At 34.5% G+C, this 18,214-nt stretch overlaps 1 protein-coding gene across 1 annotated transcript; it reads right to left on the bottom strand.

The window, feature by feature from the left end:
* Positions 1 to 729: 729 nt before the first annotated feature.
* LOC134278864 (CTD small phosphatase-like protein 3) lies at positions 730 to 13,594 on the bottom strand. The gene is made up of 12 exons (XM_062761167.1): positions 13,521 to 13,594; positions 9,130 to 9,296; positions 8,070 to 8,202; positions 7,705 to 7,818; positions 6,551 to 6,652; positions 6,064 to 6,247; positions 5,670 to 5,781; positions 5,352 to 5,438; positions 4,731 to 4,873; positions 1,871 to 1,997; positions 1,419 to 1,514; positions 730 to 1,077 (listed from the first exon to the last, which is right to left on the bottom strand). The coding sequence occupies exons 2-12, from the start codon at positions 9,292 to 9,294 to the stop codon at positions 934 to 936; spliced, it is 1,407 nt and encodes a 468-aa protein (XP_062617151.1). The 5' UTR covers positions 9,295 to 9,296; positions 13,521 to 13,594; the 3' UTR covers positions 730 to 933.
* Between the last annotated feature and the right edge of the window lie 4,620 nt (positions 13,595 to 18,214).

Here is an 18,214-nt window from a genome sequence, read left to right on the forward strand (position 1 = left end):
TTCATTTTTATCTTTTTCATTATCTTAGACCATGACCAATACTGTACATTTTATGTAAGTGTGTTATGTGCAATTTGTAAAAAATACTCTTGACTTGAATAATAGAGCAAAGAAAACTAGTTGTAGAGAACAAGCAAGCATATGGAAATATACATGTAGGTCATGATAAAAACAGATAAGAAGAAATGGATGACTGTACAATAACTACGTACAAAAAAAAAATATTCATAATACAGCTTCAAATAATAATAATAATTTCATGTTTCAGTTAAAACAAAAGAAAAAAGAAAGAAAGAACATGAAAAATGAAACATTCAAGTTACTGCCAATGAAAAGTATAAACTTCATACTTTTAACAATATCTACAACGACAATATTCATACACATATTTGTACTTTACAAAAAAAAAAAAAAACAAAAAAACATTGTATTCACAAAATATTTTAATTATTTCATTCACCAATAAAAATTTCATCGAAGAATAAATACTGTTTCGAGTTTAAAAACATTTTCAGTTTTCTTGTGTATATCACACAATATAACAACAAGCCTAAAGAAAAGATTTCAATCCAATCTTTTTAAAAATCTGTCCATGTCACAAAAAGGGGGGAGGGGAATTCTGAAATGTTACCGGTCATAACTACATGAACTAAAATGATTAAACCTAAAATATTGCTAAAGTTCTGCCCTATGAAAATACATATATAAATATTCTGCCTCCATTTTAAAAAAAATATTTGACATGTTTAAATTGATTAACATCAAAACTTACGTAATATAAACAAAAATCAAAGAACAACCCATCAAACAGTTTTTTTTCTTGTCAAGTTCAAACACGATGTAATTTCCAGGTTCTATTGGTCCTTTTTGAACTTTTAACATCTGTGAACTTTCAACTTTCTGAACTTTTTGACCTCAGATAATGAGTATCACTTAAGTTGTATCCAGCATGTATTGGTCTGTTTCTGACCTTTCACCATCTGAACTTTCACCTTCTGAACTGTCTATCCCAGGTAATGGTGGTAATAATTCGTGGAGTCGGAACCTGTCCTTGATATGGGGACGCACATCCTCGTTCTGAAAAATAGAGGATTCTGGGTAAATGCTGTCATTCTTGAAAAGCCCTCATCTGAATTTAAAATTTTTCCTTATACAAAACTAGTGGGGGAAAATGACAGTCTTTTTGAAATGTGAATTGTCACGACCAAGATTGCATTTCAGATGTCATTTTATTATTTACATTTTCAGATTTAGTCATTGTTGACTACTATATAAATAGGTATACACAGAAGGGGTGCTAAACAACTTATGCAAAAATACGGGGTAATGATATTTCAAGTGCATGTTAGCAGTTAGAGACTGAACAGGGTTTAACACTCCAAAATCATTATATTTATAGCTTTTTCCCAACTTCCTACCTTGTGCACTAGACTTTGTAGAAATGGTACAAGGTTGAGTAACTCTCTGTCATCTTTGTCCACAAACCAACTCTCAATAGGAATTCCATTGGCCAGCTACAATACATAAATACATTAAAACAATAATCTTTTCAAGAGTAGACAATTCTGTAAGAGTTATCTCTCTTGATATAATCATTACTGTATAAGGCTCTGTGGCCTTGAAACTGAACATAAAGTATATTAACTGATCTATGTTATAATTTTCCACTTTATAATCCTTTTGTAAAAGTGAGACCAAGGTAAAAGGTGAGCTCCTCCATATTTTATGGCTCCAGAGCCTCATTAAAACACAGATTAATAAAAAACCACTTTTTGGGTTCAAAACCCCAGCAGTATAGGTATGAAAATGACATGTAATAGATTTCTCTCTATGTCATTACCTTCAAGACAAGATAAAACTGAAAACTGACCTGGTAACCAAATGCTTGCGGTGAATTGTCCACGATGATGGTTTTTGAAAGGTCACGACCCAGAATGGATAAATCTTTGATGTAGTTTCCATTGACACACACACAATGTTCACGGAATAACCGATGCCTGTTAGACAAAAAAATGTCCATCATAATTAAACCATTGAAGAATCATTCAATGACAGAAGACCCACATTACAAGTAACTTACTGAAGTACAAGAGGCCCATGGGCCTTATAGGTCACCTGAGCATTATGCAACAACTTTCCAGTGATTGAATTTGATTCATGTTTTAATCCAGATGCTATGGCATTCACAATTTTGAAATAAGCACCATTGATCATCATAACAATACACTTAGCAGTTGCTTAGTTTGTTTACTTAATACCCATAGGCAGGGTAGGGGAACAAAAAATGCATTTCAAGTAATCAGTAATATTCAGCATGATCAGTAATGCCCCAATCACACATGAACCCCTGACCCTTAGGCCTAGATCCACACATTGCACAATTTTTGAAAAGGCACCCTTGCTTTTCAAAAATATTTGATAAATACCAAGGAGCAGATTTCAAACAATTCATCCAGTTTCAGTATATAAGTACAGCCCCCCCTCCTTTATGGTACCCCTGACCCTGGGGCCTTGAAACTCACAATTCTGGAAGATTAGGACTCTTACTCATCATAACTACATAGGTAGTTCATCTGCTTAATACCAAGGAGCAGAGAAGAAAACTTTCAAAGATTTAGTGTATTTTCATTGTATAATCGATAAAGCCCCACCCTATCACTAGAATCCCTGACCCTGGGGCCTAAAATTCACAATTTTGGAAGAGGCACTCTTGCTCATCATAACTATGCACTTATTTAGTTTATTTAATACCCAGAAGCAGAGAAGAAGATTTTCAAAGAATTCATGTATTTTCACTATAGAATCTAAAGAGCCCCCCCCCCCCCTACACCAGAACCCCTGACCCTGGGGCCATCGAATTCACAATTTTGGTAGAAGCAGTCTTGCTCATCATAACAAAGCACTTAGTTAGTTAATTCAATACCCAGGAGCAGAGAAGAAGATTTTCAAAGAATTCAAGTATTTTCACTATATAATCTATAGAGCCCCCCCCTTACACCAGAACCCCTAACCCTGGGGCCATAAAATTAACAATTTTGGTAGAGGCACTCTTGCTCATCATAACTATGCACTTATTTAGTTTATTAAATACCCAGGAGCAGAGAAGAAGATTTTCAAAGAATTCATGTATTTTCACTATATAAGCTATAGAGCCCCCCCCCCCCTTTCACCAGAACCCCTGACTCTGGGGCCATAGAATTCACAATTTTGGTAGAGACACTCTTGCTCATCATAACTATGCACTTATTTAGTTTATTTATTACCCAGGAGCAGAGAAGAAGATTTTCAAAGAATTCAAGTATTTTCACTATGTAATCTATAGAGCCCCCTCCCCCCCTTACACCAGAACCCCTGACCCTGGGGCCATAAAATTCACAATTTTGGTAGAGGCACTCTTGCTCATCATAACTATGCACTTAGTTAGTTAATTTAATACGCAGGTGCAGAAAAGAAGATTTTCAAAGAATTCATGAAATTTCACTATATAATCTATAGAGCCCCACCCTAACACCAGAACCCCTGACCCTGGGGCCATAAAATTCACAATTTTAGTAGAGGCACTCTTGCTCATCATAATTATGCGCTTAGTTAGTTTATTTAATACCCAGGAGCAGAGAAGAAGATTTTCAAAGAATTTATGTATTTTCACTATATAATCTATAGAGCCCCACCCTAACACCAGAACCCCTGACCCTGGGGCCATAAAATTCACAATTTAGGTAGAGGCACTCTTGCTCATCATAACTATGCACTTAGTTAGTTTATTTAATACCCAGGAGCAGAGAAGAAGATTTTCAAAGAATTCATGAAATTTCACTATATACTTATTGAGCCCCACCCTAACACCAGAACCCCTGACCCCGGGGCCATGAATTTCACAATTTTGGTAGAGGACTCAATGCTGATTACAATCATGCAAACAGTTTGACTGCTTGATGTCCAGGAGTAAAGAAGAAGATTTTTAAAGATTGCACTAATTTTAGTGGTTTTTGCCCCACCCCCCAGGCCCCAGGGGGGCAGGGCCCATGAAATTCACAATTTTTGTTCCCCTTCACCCATAGATGCTATATGGCAAATTTGGTTGAAATTGGTTCAGTGGTTTCAGAGAAGAAGCTGAAAATGTTCAAATGTTAACGCACGACGCACGACGAACGACGAACGACGACGGACGAAAAGTGATAGCAATAGGTCACCTGAGTTTACTCAGGTGACCTAATAATACAAAAGAACTTGTTATAAACTTCTAATTGATTTTTCTATTGACATTCACGCTGTATTCTCTTTTGGACAAAACCCATAAATATTCTGTGGTTTTCTAAGCCTTATATGGCCTTTCTACTGACTACTAACTTTATCATGATCAGCTGTTTAATTCTGTGCCTTAAAACGCCAGTTAACTGACCACTAACTTGATCAGCTAATTAATTCTTTGCTTTATATTACTAATTCTATAGAAGACTCACTTGATCAGCTGTAATTCTATGCCTTTATATAAAGCCAGTTTATTGACGACTCACTTGATCAGCTGTTTAATACTATGCTTTATAAGACCGGTTTATAAACGACTCACTTGACCAGCTAATTAATTCTTTGCTTTATATTACTATTCTATAGACGACTCACTTGATCAGCTGTAATTCTATGCCTTTATATAAAGCCAGTTTATGGATGACTCACTTGATCAGCTGTTTAATTCTTTGCTTTATATTACTATTCTAAAGACGACTTACTTGATCAGCTGTTTCTGGGGATCCAGTAGATTCACCAGTTTATCTGCGTAGACTTTCTTGGAGGCTGTGAACAGAATGACTTCAAACATTCCCGAGACCTTCTCCAGAAACTCCCTAAAGTGGGGCCTCGTTCTTACAAACACCTAGAATTGATTACAAAGTAAACTTCACCATGTGTCAGGGATTGCTATTTTTTCTTTATTCCCCTTGTTTACATATGTACATAATTAGGACATTGAAATCACTTATTTCCCTTTTAATTTTCCTTGTTTTCAGGTAGGAAGAGACTATACTAAGGGAAGTTTTGGTACAGGAATTGCAATCATTTAAAACTCCATAATTTTTCAACTACCAAATCAAAACCTCGTGAACCAATATTTTTCCTCAAATAACCACAAAAATTTTACTCTGCAAAATAAATTGATTTGCAATACTACTGTACAGTGTACAAATACTGTATGTGTATATAATTTCAAAATTTAGCTCCATCACTTAGTATTGAGTTGCTGGGGTTTGCTTGAATTAGCAGTATTCACAAATGTGTGCATCGTTATAGACGCCAAAGCTGCTAAAATATGAAGCCCGCTTTTTTAAGTACACATAAAAAATATAATACCATACCTGGTATGTGACCTCTTCAAACAAAACAGGAAAAGTAAATGCTGCACCCTCTAGTTCCGTCAGACTGCAGTGAACCAAGGTCTCATCCTAGAGCAAAACAGAAAGTAAGTAAAGTGAAAGTAGAAAAAATCATTTCAACAAAGTATGCCCTATTACAGCAGATTAATCTAGTGCTAAAACTTGCTATGCACTACTTGTATCTTCCATAATCTTTGCTATACAGTATAAATGTACATGTTTGATTATGCAAAATATTTGAATATTAAATCAAAGTATTGCTAGTACTGTTTGCCATATCAGGTTACTAGGTGTGCTAACCAGGTCAAGGACAAGTGAGAACTCAGGAGAGCTGCGAGTCTTCAGGGGGAGGGCTGGGTGTCTCATTCTGAGCTCGTCTGTCAATGGGGGTAAACTTCTGATGAAGAGGAATCTACAAGGAGAAAAATTATTTAGATGTACAACAATCAGCAGTGATTTCAAGTTAAGAGTGATTGACTCTCCAATAATTTATGATAGGTTAACACAATACAGACAACATTTGAATATATAATTTCTCTATGGCCTGTAGAGGAGGAAAAAAATTATAGTTTGTATGGCCTTAAGTCCCCAAAGGATTTTCATCAGTAGAGATGGTCCTTAAAACTGATCCCATAAAGATTATTAGCTTTTACATTATCATCTTCATTCATTTTCAACAGCATGAAGGACCTACGGATCAAAGGGCTCAGCATCAAAGTCGTCCGCCATCACTTCCTCCTGATACTCGCCGTCATCTAAAGCCTCGCACTCGATGGTCTCGGTCTTCCCACACACAAGGTTATTATTGTCCTCTATGTCCATCTTCTCATTGGTGCAAATGTCCAGGGGCACATCAAAGGGCTCTTGGTTTTCTTTGGCTGGGGATAGAGAAAAAAGTTGCAATTGTCATGTTCATATATATTTAGTTTGATGGGCAGTAACAGGTTTACATGATAAACAATCCATTTTTGTCAAGTAGAAGGAAAACGTGTCATGGTATGAAAATTTATAAGGTCAAACATTTTTTCTTTTGCTTGGAGGGGGAAAAATACTATTACATAAATGTAGTTCAAAAATATTTACTGGAAAATATATACCCTTAGTATAAAAAAAATCACTACCATTTTTCGAGGAGGTGGGTGGGTGGGGGTTTTATTTAACCATTAACCTTTGACCCTTACTTGATGAGGCTCCATCTGACTCCTCCCCTTCCTGGTATACTGTCATGCTCCCAAAATCCAGGGACTTCGCAATGGTTTCCAGTCCCTCCCTCTCTTCATATTCTGAAAACAAAGCACAGTGGGATATAAATATTTAGTACATGTACAACTGAATATATACATTCTTTCAACTAAACATGCTTAATCATAGAACAATGCAATGCAATACCTCCATAAAGCACATTTAACCTAATGATGATAAATTTTCAAAGTACTATGAGGTTGGTTGATTTATCTCCATGGCTTAATTAATTGATGCTTTTTGGTACAGGGTAGGGTTCGACACTAACATTTTTAGGCTTTGGTACAGCCGGACTAGTGCTATTTTACTTTTACTAGTCCGCAGTCAATTTTATAAGTCTGTCAAAAATATAAATAAATAAATAGAACTAATGTTGCAATGTAATTTTTATACTTTTTTGAAATAAACAAAGCATGTACATGAAATGTTTATACCAAGAATTTGTTTAAATTGCACAATAAGGAACTACAATCGTATTCCCGATCTCATTCGTTTTTCTCTATACATAATTACATCATCTAAACATCCTACATCTTTCTTTATGTGTTATACCAAATCATGATCGCTAAAATGTTTAATTTCATACCAGTGAGTCCTAAAATTAAGCGCCAAATTGACTCAGAATTACTTAACTTCCCGCCAAGAAGCTAGAAAGCTAGAAATAAATACCAGGTTTTCATTTGAAAATTGTCGAAAATTTGAGCATCAGTAAATTCTTTTTTTTTTCCCCAGAAAACTTTATTAGTCCGTTGGACTAGTTAGCTACAATTTTTATTAGTCTGAATGAAAATGTATTAGTCTGAGACTAACTGACTAACGTTAACGTCGAACCCTGCAGGGTCCAATACCCTTTCAATTTGGGAATTTCAAATCAAAAAAAGGCAAAAGCTCTTTGGAAATATTTGTCCCTCATAAAGTCATATGAAGTTTTACTGTTGAAAAGATCTTATTTACCCTTAACTTCCCTATAAATCACTGAAATATCAAATTTCAAATTCTTTTAACGCAAAAACCAGTGAACTTCAATCTACTTATCCTTTAGATATTTTTACTTTACTTTTGGAGAAAAAAGAAAATTTTCTATTGCCCCTACCTTCTTCATACAACTGATGATAGACAGGAGAAAAAATGGTTCCCAGCATTGGAATTCTGGGAGGAGAGCCAGTTTCTGGATTTTCTTTTAAGATTTTCAAGGGTTTCTTGTGTGCTGAAAAAAAAACAACAAACTTAAAACTACTAACAAAGTAAGCATGCATTGCACATGCTGTCAGAAAAGCTGCTACAATATTCCTTTAAACAATTCCATTTCCTCACTAATTAAACTTACATGTAATACTATATAGGAGCCTTAATAAGAAGTAATAATTTCATTCATTTTCTTTTAGCAGTAAGTAACAGGTATTTGAATTGAATTTGTCAAGATGTGATCTAGAGGAGAATTTGTGTGGTGGATCATACCTGCTTTGCTGACTTCAGGGACGGAAGTTATGAAGTTTGCTGATGAACATGATGATGGTTCTTGGTGGTCGATGGTGATAGGTATCGATATTCCACCTTTCCTCTGTCTCCTAGGTGGTGTTTGCTGCATCTCCTAAAAATAAAGAACCAAAGAGGAAGCTTAATTGTGTGGCTCTATACAGTTTATCAAATTGAAATTTAGAATCACAATCTGTTATGTCAAATAATAAGCATGCACTTTGTCATCAAATTTGAGACACAGGGCTCGACATTAATGCTTGTCCGGTACCAATGAAAAAAAAATACGGACAAGTGAATACTGCTGGGCTTTTGTCCGATTGGACAAGTGATTTTTTATGTAAAGAAGTCTCCAAATAACAATAATACTAATAAAACATCTATTGAATTAAGTTTATCGAATAAAAACGGAAGCAGTATATAAACCCAAATTTTGATCCCTATATCAATTGCTATGTAAGTTCACACTTGATCGGGATCAATGTTCACAAATTGCAGCCATACTATTTCATGGTGTGGATCTTACAATGTTTACGGGTTTGGAATATATTTTTTTCATATTACAGATTCATTTGCAAACATTTATTTTGTTGTCAGGACAGGAAATTTAGATAAAATTTTGTTTTATAAGTGTTTGTCTTATTTATCAATAACAACACTAATAAATCAAGCACGTTTAATTTTTAAATTTACCGTCCGTAATTGTTTTCAAGATATTCATTGAAAAATTTTTGGACAAGTGAAGTTGAAGTTCGGACGAGTAAATATCTTGGTCACTTGTCCGAATGGATAAGTAGGAAAAAAAGTTAATGTCGAGCCCTGAGACAGTTGTCCTAGCTACAATTACTTTCAAAATTTCAACTTTGTTATCTTGAATGACATCTTAAAGTTCTCTGTCCTTCTAAATTTTTTATACAATGTGTCAGATGTGTTTCTTTGATCATGCTAAAGATAGAGCTTTATGATTTAGCAAATGAAATTTGTTCTTTTTGAAAGAAACTAGCCTGGAGAGGTGGATCTTACTTTTCTTTATTAAAAGTACCTTGACTTGGGAGGTGGATCCAGCCTTCATTGCTTTCTTTCCTTTTGGTGGTGCAGCGTCCGTTTCCTTGCGCCGTTTCCTTATTCTCGTGGTAGCCGATGCCACACCACCGCCCAACTTACGGCGTAGCTGCATGTTGTCCTTACCACTACACTCCAAAGGCATACCTGGTCCAAGAATAAAAAAACATTAAAACAATCATCCTACTAGTACTACTACTAGTATAAATTTGTATTTACAAATAAAGCTTTGTTTTATTGATTCACATGCATGTTAAATTTTCTTTTGGGATTTACGGATTTCAAGTCTGGGCATTTTTTAAAAAAATTCCAGTTTTTTCCAGGTAAGTTGAGTTTTCTTCTTTGACTCCCCATTTTCAAAAATGATGCTACATGCTTGTTCTTAAAGAGGAAGGGGAACACATTTCGAAATAAGCCTAATTTGAAGAAAAACTTGGTTGAAAAATGTAGAAGCAGCTATAGCAAATATCTTGGTCATGTTGACTTTCTTTTACAGTCCCCCTCCCCACCCCTTCCTTTTCAAATTACTCCCAAAATTAAGATCCATATTCTCTTACATGAAAATATTTTTCAAAAATATTTTCATGTAAAAGAATAGGGATCTTTAACTCAGATTTACTCTGTAAAAAAAAAAAAATTATAAAGCAATATGAGCTGTTTGAAAATTTTATTTTGCAGGTAAAATATGCTATTATCATGATTATGATTAATTTGTATGTAATTTAAACCCTTATAATCAATTAGCCCAAAATAAAATTTTTAAAATGTTTCAGAAGAAATATTTCCGTACGACCGAATATACAGTGTTATATAAGAAATCATTATTGTACAGGACCACAATAATTCAATTTTGCTTCAATCAAAGCTTATAAGAAACTTTCCATCACAAATATGAACAACAGAAGTTTATAAATGTTTTATATTTCTATCATCATGATCATTGAAATAGTTAATAAAAAATTTGCAACAAAATTTTCCGATGTCAAACATGCAGCTCATATTGCTTTAAAAAATGCATATCATATTTGATAACTCTTCACTGGTATTTACTGTAAATTTGGAAAATACTTACAATCCATGAATAAATCTTGTTATTATATTCCCGACAGTTAACAGGCACGATATTACGTATTATTAGATTTGTTTATTATCTATGTATGCGGTGTACATAGAGTACTATTACTGGAACAGACCACATGTTGTCGTAAAGATAAGACTATAGAGGTGAGGTCCTACTCTGGAATCTGATTGGTCAGTTTATGGGCCATTATCTAGGAATATAAATGTGTATTTACGCATAATTGTGAATCAACCCATATAGGCTTGAACTCACTTACAATGAACTCTCTTGATTCGGAAAATTCGTTATTTTTAAAGGAATCTGGATTGCTACAGTTTCTTTGTAAAACATACTCATTTAGAATGAAATTGGTTATAACTTGAGGTACATGGAATTGATGAAATCCAGTTAATTTGAATTAAATCTCATAGTTCCTTAAATTTCAATGTATAAGGAGTTTGACTGTATTATATTTAAGTTTAATATTTCACTCATTATTATACATATAGTCTTAGTAAAACTATCAAGTAGACAAGTAAGTCCTGTTTAACATTTTTTTTATAGAGAGCTATTTTTTCAAACTATTCATGCTAATTCATAACTTAAGTACAGAGTTCTTGAAATCTTTCGGTCCTGTCGGCAAAACCGATAAAAACAACCAAGGACCGATTACTTTCCATTCTTTGTCAGTCCAAATGACCGGACGGTGTTGACCTAAGAACTTGCGAAAAATTTGACTAAATTTCGTGCGAATTCCCTATAATTGACCGATCGTAATCTTTCAAACTCTTTTTCTGCATGTTGTAATGGCTTCTCGATTAATATAAGTGCAAATTTAGAGACAATATTCTATCGTTAAAATGATAAATGTCCCAGGGACCCGGTTTAATAATAGAATTTGTTCCGTATATTCACTATGTCACAAAATAAACATGGGCAATAACTCGAACTCAGTACATTTACTTAAGGATTCCAGAGTTCCGAATGCAAACGTGGCGTGTAAATTTAAAGCGAGAAAAAACGTAAAGAATATTAGTTGAATTATCATCTTTATTTGGATCATGATTTAGGTTTAAAGGCATACACGACCTAAAAAATGTTTGTTGTAACTAATTTTGAAGTTATTTCCAGTAAAAATCCTTTTGAATACTTCAAATTTGTTTCGGAGCAATTCTGTAATTATTTGCTACATTGCGAGTATAACTGTTGTGATGACTTGTTCCGAGACACAGGTTATTCTAACTTGCGCCAAACTATTACAGTAACTATCAGGGTTCGAAATTAGCGAGAAATACTCGCAAAATGTGAGTTGATTTTTAAATCAGCGAGTAAAAATTGAAGACACTCGAAATTTTTAGCGAGTGGTGATTTTTGACCCAAGTAGTCTTGTATCCATATTTTTCTGGTAATTCGTCTTGCTTTTATGAAATTTGAAAAGAGTCACAATGCATTCGGTAAACCTCGGTTGATTCTCTCACCATTTCCCAATCAGCTGATGCAATTTATACAAAAAGTTTCATTGTAGTTTTATTTGACATATAAAATGTGTCAACCTTGTCAAAATTTACCTTAGATAAAAAGAGTAATCATTATTTTTACACCAAATAATTTCTCCCATAACTTTTTGAAGATCGTTTTCTGCATCTAGACAGCCATGTTAGGTACCCGCTGTAAATATCACACCTGGTTAATTATGTCCGGGATGTTTGACCCCTTTATTCAGTAGCAAAAAATCCCAACCTACCATCCATTGATCATATTGATTTTCTTTTTTGGAATGTTACAGGAATTACAGGAAATAATTTTATTTTTTTTTTAAGGCCAGATTACCTTTTTTTTTAAAGTAATAACATTGATGTTCTTAATTCTGTACTGACCTATTAAAGAAGGACCTGTATTATAATTGATTTAAATGAGCATGAAAAAGACATTTAATCCTTTTTTAATTTTAGCTTGTTGATCTTCATTTTAGCCTGTAGATTTTATATGTACAGGCTAAAATTAGCCTGTGGTTAAAAAAGTTAATTTCGATCCCTGACTATGATTGGTAAACTGTTAAAACAAGTTTGTTGACGGCGCTAGGGTAAGACGTGTGCAGTGTTTATAGACGCCATGTTTATTGATAATAAAATTTAAATACAATTTTCATGTTTTTATTGAATTTTTTTTTGGACTGATAGAAATCTGTCTGGACTGACAAACTTCACACGGCAGTCGGTCCAAATGACTGACAGCGAAAAAAAGATTTCAAGAACTCTGTAAGTAAAAACAACCATAATATATAGCACATAGCAACATACCAGGAAGTATTACATCTTAATTTATTTTCCTGCTTTTATAAAATGTACTTTAATTTTGCTAAACAAAACAAACATATCTTTGTCATTGCTGTGTACATGTTACTGGTGTATTGCGAATGCCAGGTTTACAGGTTTGGGAAGGTGGATAAAAAATTCAGGTTAATTTAATGTCAGTTTAATAAATCTGAAAAGTCTAATAAATTCATTACTTGTAAATACAACAATAATGTCGAGATCTCTGCGTTTTACACTGAGTGAATGAGCAGCATGCCCTTTAGGCTAGTTGAGAAAAAAAAATGGTGTGAAAAGAATGGTTTCATGGACATAATATTTCTATATTAGCCCCATGTTATTAACATTTTTTAACTTAATTTTGGCTTTTTTAATTAACGTTAGAATTGAAAGCCTCATTTATTTCTGTTGGAGAAAAATCCACCAGGCCTATAGAATCTTGTCTTGCTGAAACACAAACTAGAATGACAACACTGAAAAATCATGTGCCGTCCACGAGATTCTACTAATTTCATTTTATTTTATTATGGCAATTTTTTCCGTATTAATTAGGATCTAAATAAAAAGTTCGCGACCCCGTTTGTAGGCATGAAAATAGAAATCTGGGTCACACAAACAAAACGTGACGTCACAGATCGAAGAGTATGATTCATCCTAACATTTCACATCTAATTATTGATAATTTCAAACCAATCAATAATGACTTTTCTTGCAAACTGCCAAATACATTTTTTATTAAATGAATAATATTTTAAGGCTGCAAAGCATTCAAGGTCACGCCATCTAGAACCTGTCCCAAAAATGAAATGCAAATTGGGGATTTTACCACGGTGAACTCTCGCGAGTTTTCGTCATTGCAAGCATTCAAATTTTCGGACCGGGTATGGACATTATTAAGTAACACACCTTAGTCTTTATACTAAACCATTAAAAGAAGGCCTCTCTACAGAAATTTAACTTAAAAAATGCACGACACTGTTTGTAAAATAGAAAACTTACCCTAAACTTGTGGTGTGTTTACATCACTCCATTTCGCGCGTAGGATCAATTCCCCGGATGTAGGTCAGTGCGCAAAACATCCTGTTAAACAATCCGAACCCGACTTTATTTCTTTTACCTGGCTTAACTGTATGTTTGTATGTATGAAAAAAGACCTGAACACACTGTCAGAGTGTATTAAATGATTTAGAAATATATAAGAAAAGTGTGAGAAAACTAAATAGTATAATACTAACCTTTTATCACCCTGTTTTCTCTGAACAAGTCAGGTATACGTACATATTATGTACATTGTCGGCCTACCATACATGTGTCGTTTACTGATTTTTATTTGAAAATTAAAATAAGTAATCTGTTATTATATTCAATTATTTTTCTTCAGAAATATAATTTAATTGATAAATATAATTTCTTCAGTGTAAATTTGTTGTTTTGAATTCTAAACATTAAGTGTAATAAAATCTATATTATACATTTATCAAAAGCACTTGGTAACTTTTGCTTCGTGATACATGTATACATATGGCCGCTGATCCAGGATTTTTTCGAGGTTGAGAGATCCACCCCTGTCAAAAAAAAAAAATCCAGCCCAAAAATTGCTTGACAAGCAACAAAAAAAGTTTTGCCATGCTAAAGTCCTATCCCAAATGACAAAAACTTATTTCGTGTGTGTGTTAACGTACGGGAGGGGGGTGGGGGTGTGTGTGGGTTGTTGACTAATAAATCTTCATACCTATGACTATTCAGACAAATCTAACACATATCCGCGTTTTCTAGGGGGGGGGGTCGATGTTTTTCAGAGGGGGGAGGGTCTGAGGTCACTTGGCCACTCTAGATCCGTGCATTAATTAACATCGTAAATCAATGCATGTTATAAAATTAAACTTTTGGAAAGACTCGAGCAAAATAAACATGTTTATTGACGCGTTTAGCTACTTTGCTACCAAGCTCCCATCTTTCAGTACTCCTCAGCACAACAATCTTCTTTTCAGGAGAAACTTAATCGTACTGTGCTACATCATGTACATGTACAGAATATTCTAGAAGTGGTGTAAATCGTAAGTGGATTATCAAAAACTGAAAAGAACTTTAAGAAGTTTTAAAATCAACAAAAAATTCAAAAGTCTGAAACATTTCGCTTAATTCAATAATTCCTTACGATAAATTAAAATCTTGAAAATCAAATTCTGCTTTATCTGCTTTAATTTATATAAAAGAGAAAATTTTACTACTTTAATTAAAAAAGAAGAAGATAGGAACGAATTGTAAATATCTTTATTATGGCTGGTCATCAGCGATTTTACTTTGTTAAAAATCAGGCACTTTGATTTAAATACAAGTACTCTGCTGTTGGTATTTAAAGGATGCTGGAATTCCTTTAAGTTATTAAACTAGAAGTACTGTGAGCAATGAGCTCACTAAATGATACCTCCCGCCTCCCATAATCTCCATGTGTTACTATATTGTTTTACGGTAATGTGTAAAGAGGAATAACTCGTCCTATCAAATGTTATCCAGAAGCTTCCACATGCATGTGTGACGTCATAGGTAAACATATAATGGCAATGTCCATGATTTGCTATGGGAAACCTAAAATACGTGTCGATTAAAAATGTAAAATAGGAGGTGCACAATGGCAATATGTAATAAAGATTCTGTTAAAGTTTCATTAAATTTCATTCAGTAGTATAAGAGGATTTGCGGATAAGAGATAAAGCGTAACAGACGGACGGACGTACAGACGGACGGAAATCCCGATTACTATATACCCTCCCACTTTTCAAGCGGGGGGTATAAAAAGAAATCAGGTGAATGTCAAGTCACAACAAGTGTAGCAATGATCCAATGACAGCGTTTCGTACGGCAAAGAGATCCGGGGCTTAATTTAAGTCATCTCGTCGTTGTCAAGAACGATATTATTAGTTACATAGTCTTTTAGTACAGGGGATGGGATATACCTGGTTAGTAAATTTCATACCTGGCGAGGCGGAGCCGAGTCAGGTATGAAATTTACTAACCAGGTATCATCCCATACCCTGTCACTAAAAGACTATGTAACGAATTTACCCCACCGATGAAACATTTACGTTTTATCTGTGGTTTATAAATGTTTTTTTCTCTGCTACATGCTTCATCGGGCTTATACTGTGCCTATTATGACGTCACGTTTGTGTTTGTGACGTAATACATCGACCGGGTATGGATTTTACTGACCGGGTATGGATTTACAACTGACCGGGTACATAAGTAATCCACTGCCTTCACGTGACAGACTTCAACCAATCGTAAGCCAGGATTTCACAGAAAAATTAACAGAGGTGGGGTAAAAGTAATCCACCGCCTTCACGTGATAGACTTCAACCAATCGTAAGCCAGGATTTCACGGAAAAATCAACAGAGGTGGGGTAATATTAGTTACATAGTCTTTTACTGACAGGGTATGGGATTATACCTGGTTAGTAATTTTCATACCTGGGGTGGCGGAGCCAGGTATTAAATTTACAAACCAGGTATCATCCCATACCCTGTCACTAAAAGACTGTGTAACGAATTTACCCCACCGATGAAAAATTTACGTTTTTTCTGTAGTTTATAAATGGTTTTCTCTGCTAAATGCTTCAACGCGCTTATACTGTGCCTATTATGACGTCACGTTTACAAGTGTTTGAGACGTAATACATCGACCGGGTATAGATATTTTACTGACCGGGTATGGATTTACAACTGACCGGGTATAAGTAATACTCACCGCCTTCACGTGATAGACTTCAACCAATTGTTAGCCAGGATTTCACGAAAAAATCAACAGAGGTGGGGTAAATAAAATTACCCCACCTCTGTTGATTTTTCCGTGAAATCCTGGCTTACGATTGGTTGAAGTCTATCACGTGAAGGCGGTGGATTACTTTTCACCCCACCTCTGTTAATTTTTCTGTGAAATCCTGGCTTACGATTGGTTGAAAGTCTGTCACGTGAAGGCGGTAGATTACTTATACCCGGTCAGTTGTAAATCCATACCCGGTCAGTAGAAATCTATACCCGGTCGATGTATTACGTCACAAACACTTGTAAACGTGACGTCATAATAGGCACAGTATAAGCGCGTTGAAGCATTTAGCAGAGAAAACCATTTATAAACTACAGAAAAAACGTAAATTTTTCATCGGTGGGGTAAATTCGTTACACAGTCTTTTAGTGACAGGGTATGGGATGATACCTGGTTTGCAAAATTTCATACCTGGCTCCGCCTCGCCAGGTATGAAATTTACTAACCAGGTATCATCCCATACCCTGTCAGTAAAAGACTATGTAACTAATAATACCCCCGCTTGAAAAGTGGGATGGTATATAGCAATCAGTATTTCATGCAAACCATGAAAAACAGAGCCTTCATATCTGGTATGCAAACTCCACTATAAATTGAACTCTTTCAAAAGACACCAAGGTCAATGACCTTGACTGTGACTTATATGCTAAAAGTCAGCTAAACCTAGAGCGCATGTACATTTCATTTTTATGCACCAGGATCGAAATATCTGAGGCGTATATTGTATTTGTCCTGTCTATTTGTCTGTTTGTCTGTTTATCTGTTTGTGTGTTTGTCTGTTTGTATGCAAACCATGAAAATATAGTCCTTCATATTTGGTACCAAACTCCACTATATATTGAACTCTTTCAAAAGACACCAAGGTCAATGACCTTGTGACCTTGACTGTGACTTATATGCTAAAAGTCAGCTAAACCTAGATAGAGTGCATGTACATTTCATTTTTATGCACCAGGATCGAAAGATCCGAGGCGTATATTGTTTTTGTCCTGTCTGTTTGTCTGTTTAAATCTGTTTGTCTGCAAACTTTAACCTTCGTCATAACATTTGAACCATGAGAGAAAAAGACTTCATATTTGGTATGCATACTCCACTAATTGAACTCCTTCAAATTGTACCATGGTCAATGACCTTGTAACCTTGACTGTGACCTATACGCTAAATATAGCTTTTTTGTTGGCAAACTTTAAACTTCGCCATAACTTTTGAACGGAGAAAAGAGAGATCTTAAAATTAAACGTCGGGTCTAGAATAAATTTTCGATATTTCATTCTTTGAATGATCATTAAAGAATTTTACCTGATATTGCCATTTGTTTTTACTTAATTACAAAGTAATAAGACACCAAAGTTATATGTGAACTGACTGCTGGAGGCTGCCATGTTGGGAGATAAAGTTATCTCGCTTGCTAAATATTTCCCACAATCCTCACTTTTATGACGTATTTGGTAGATATCGGACTGAATACCCCATTCATACGACGAAAATTCGCATATGTGTGCAAATTTACATATGAGTAAATATACACACGTAAGTAAAACTTAATTTGCTATGCGTTCAGAAGAGATTTATGCAACTGCAAGTAAATCCTTATATTTTCATATAAAAGAAGGAGATATACAGAATCAGAATTGTGGATTTTTTTTTTTTTTTTTTTTTAGAAAAAAGGTTATTTTCTCACTATTTGGGTATAAGACTAACTTTCGAATGTTCCTTAAAGAAAGAAGTGGGGAATCCGATCCATTTATTTTATGGTACGGAAAAAACGAGCTTAATAACTTGTATAGGGGAAAATTACACACGAAAAAGGACATATAATTAAAATCATTGTTTAAAATTTGAAAATACTTTGGCATAGGTCCTAAAG

The sequence above is a fragment of the Saccostrea cucullata genome, unplaced genomic scaffold (assembly GCF_032062105.1).
Source record: "Saccostrea cucullata isolate Sc308-1 unplaced genomic scaffold, CSIRO_AGI_Scuc_v1 ctg6131, whole genome shotgun sequence".
In the NCBI taxonomy this organism is placed as follows: Eukaryota; Metazoa; Mollusca; class Bivalvia; order Ostreida; family Ostreidae; genus Saccostrea; species Saccostrea cuccullata.

What these genes read in the sequence shown, in the direction of transcription:
- LOC134278864 (XM_062761167.1), bottom strand. Translation starts at nt 9,294, where the DNA reads ATGCCTTTGGAGTGTAGTGGTAAGGACAACATGCAGCTACGCCGTAAG. An exon ending in CCCCAGAAACAGCTGATCAA is followed by an intron (nt 1,998 to 4,730) that starts GTAAGTCGTCTT and finishes TTTGTCTAACAG; the next exon opens with GCATCGGTTATTCCGTGAAC. An exon ending in TACAAAGTCTAGTGCACAAG is followed by an intron (nt 1,078 to 1,418) that starts GTAGGAAGTTGG and finishes TCTATTTTTCAG; the next exon opens with AACGAGGATGTGCGTCCCCA.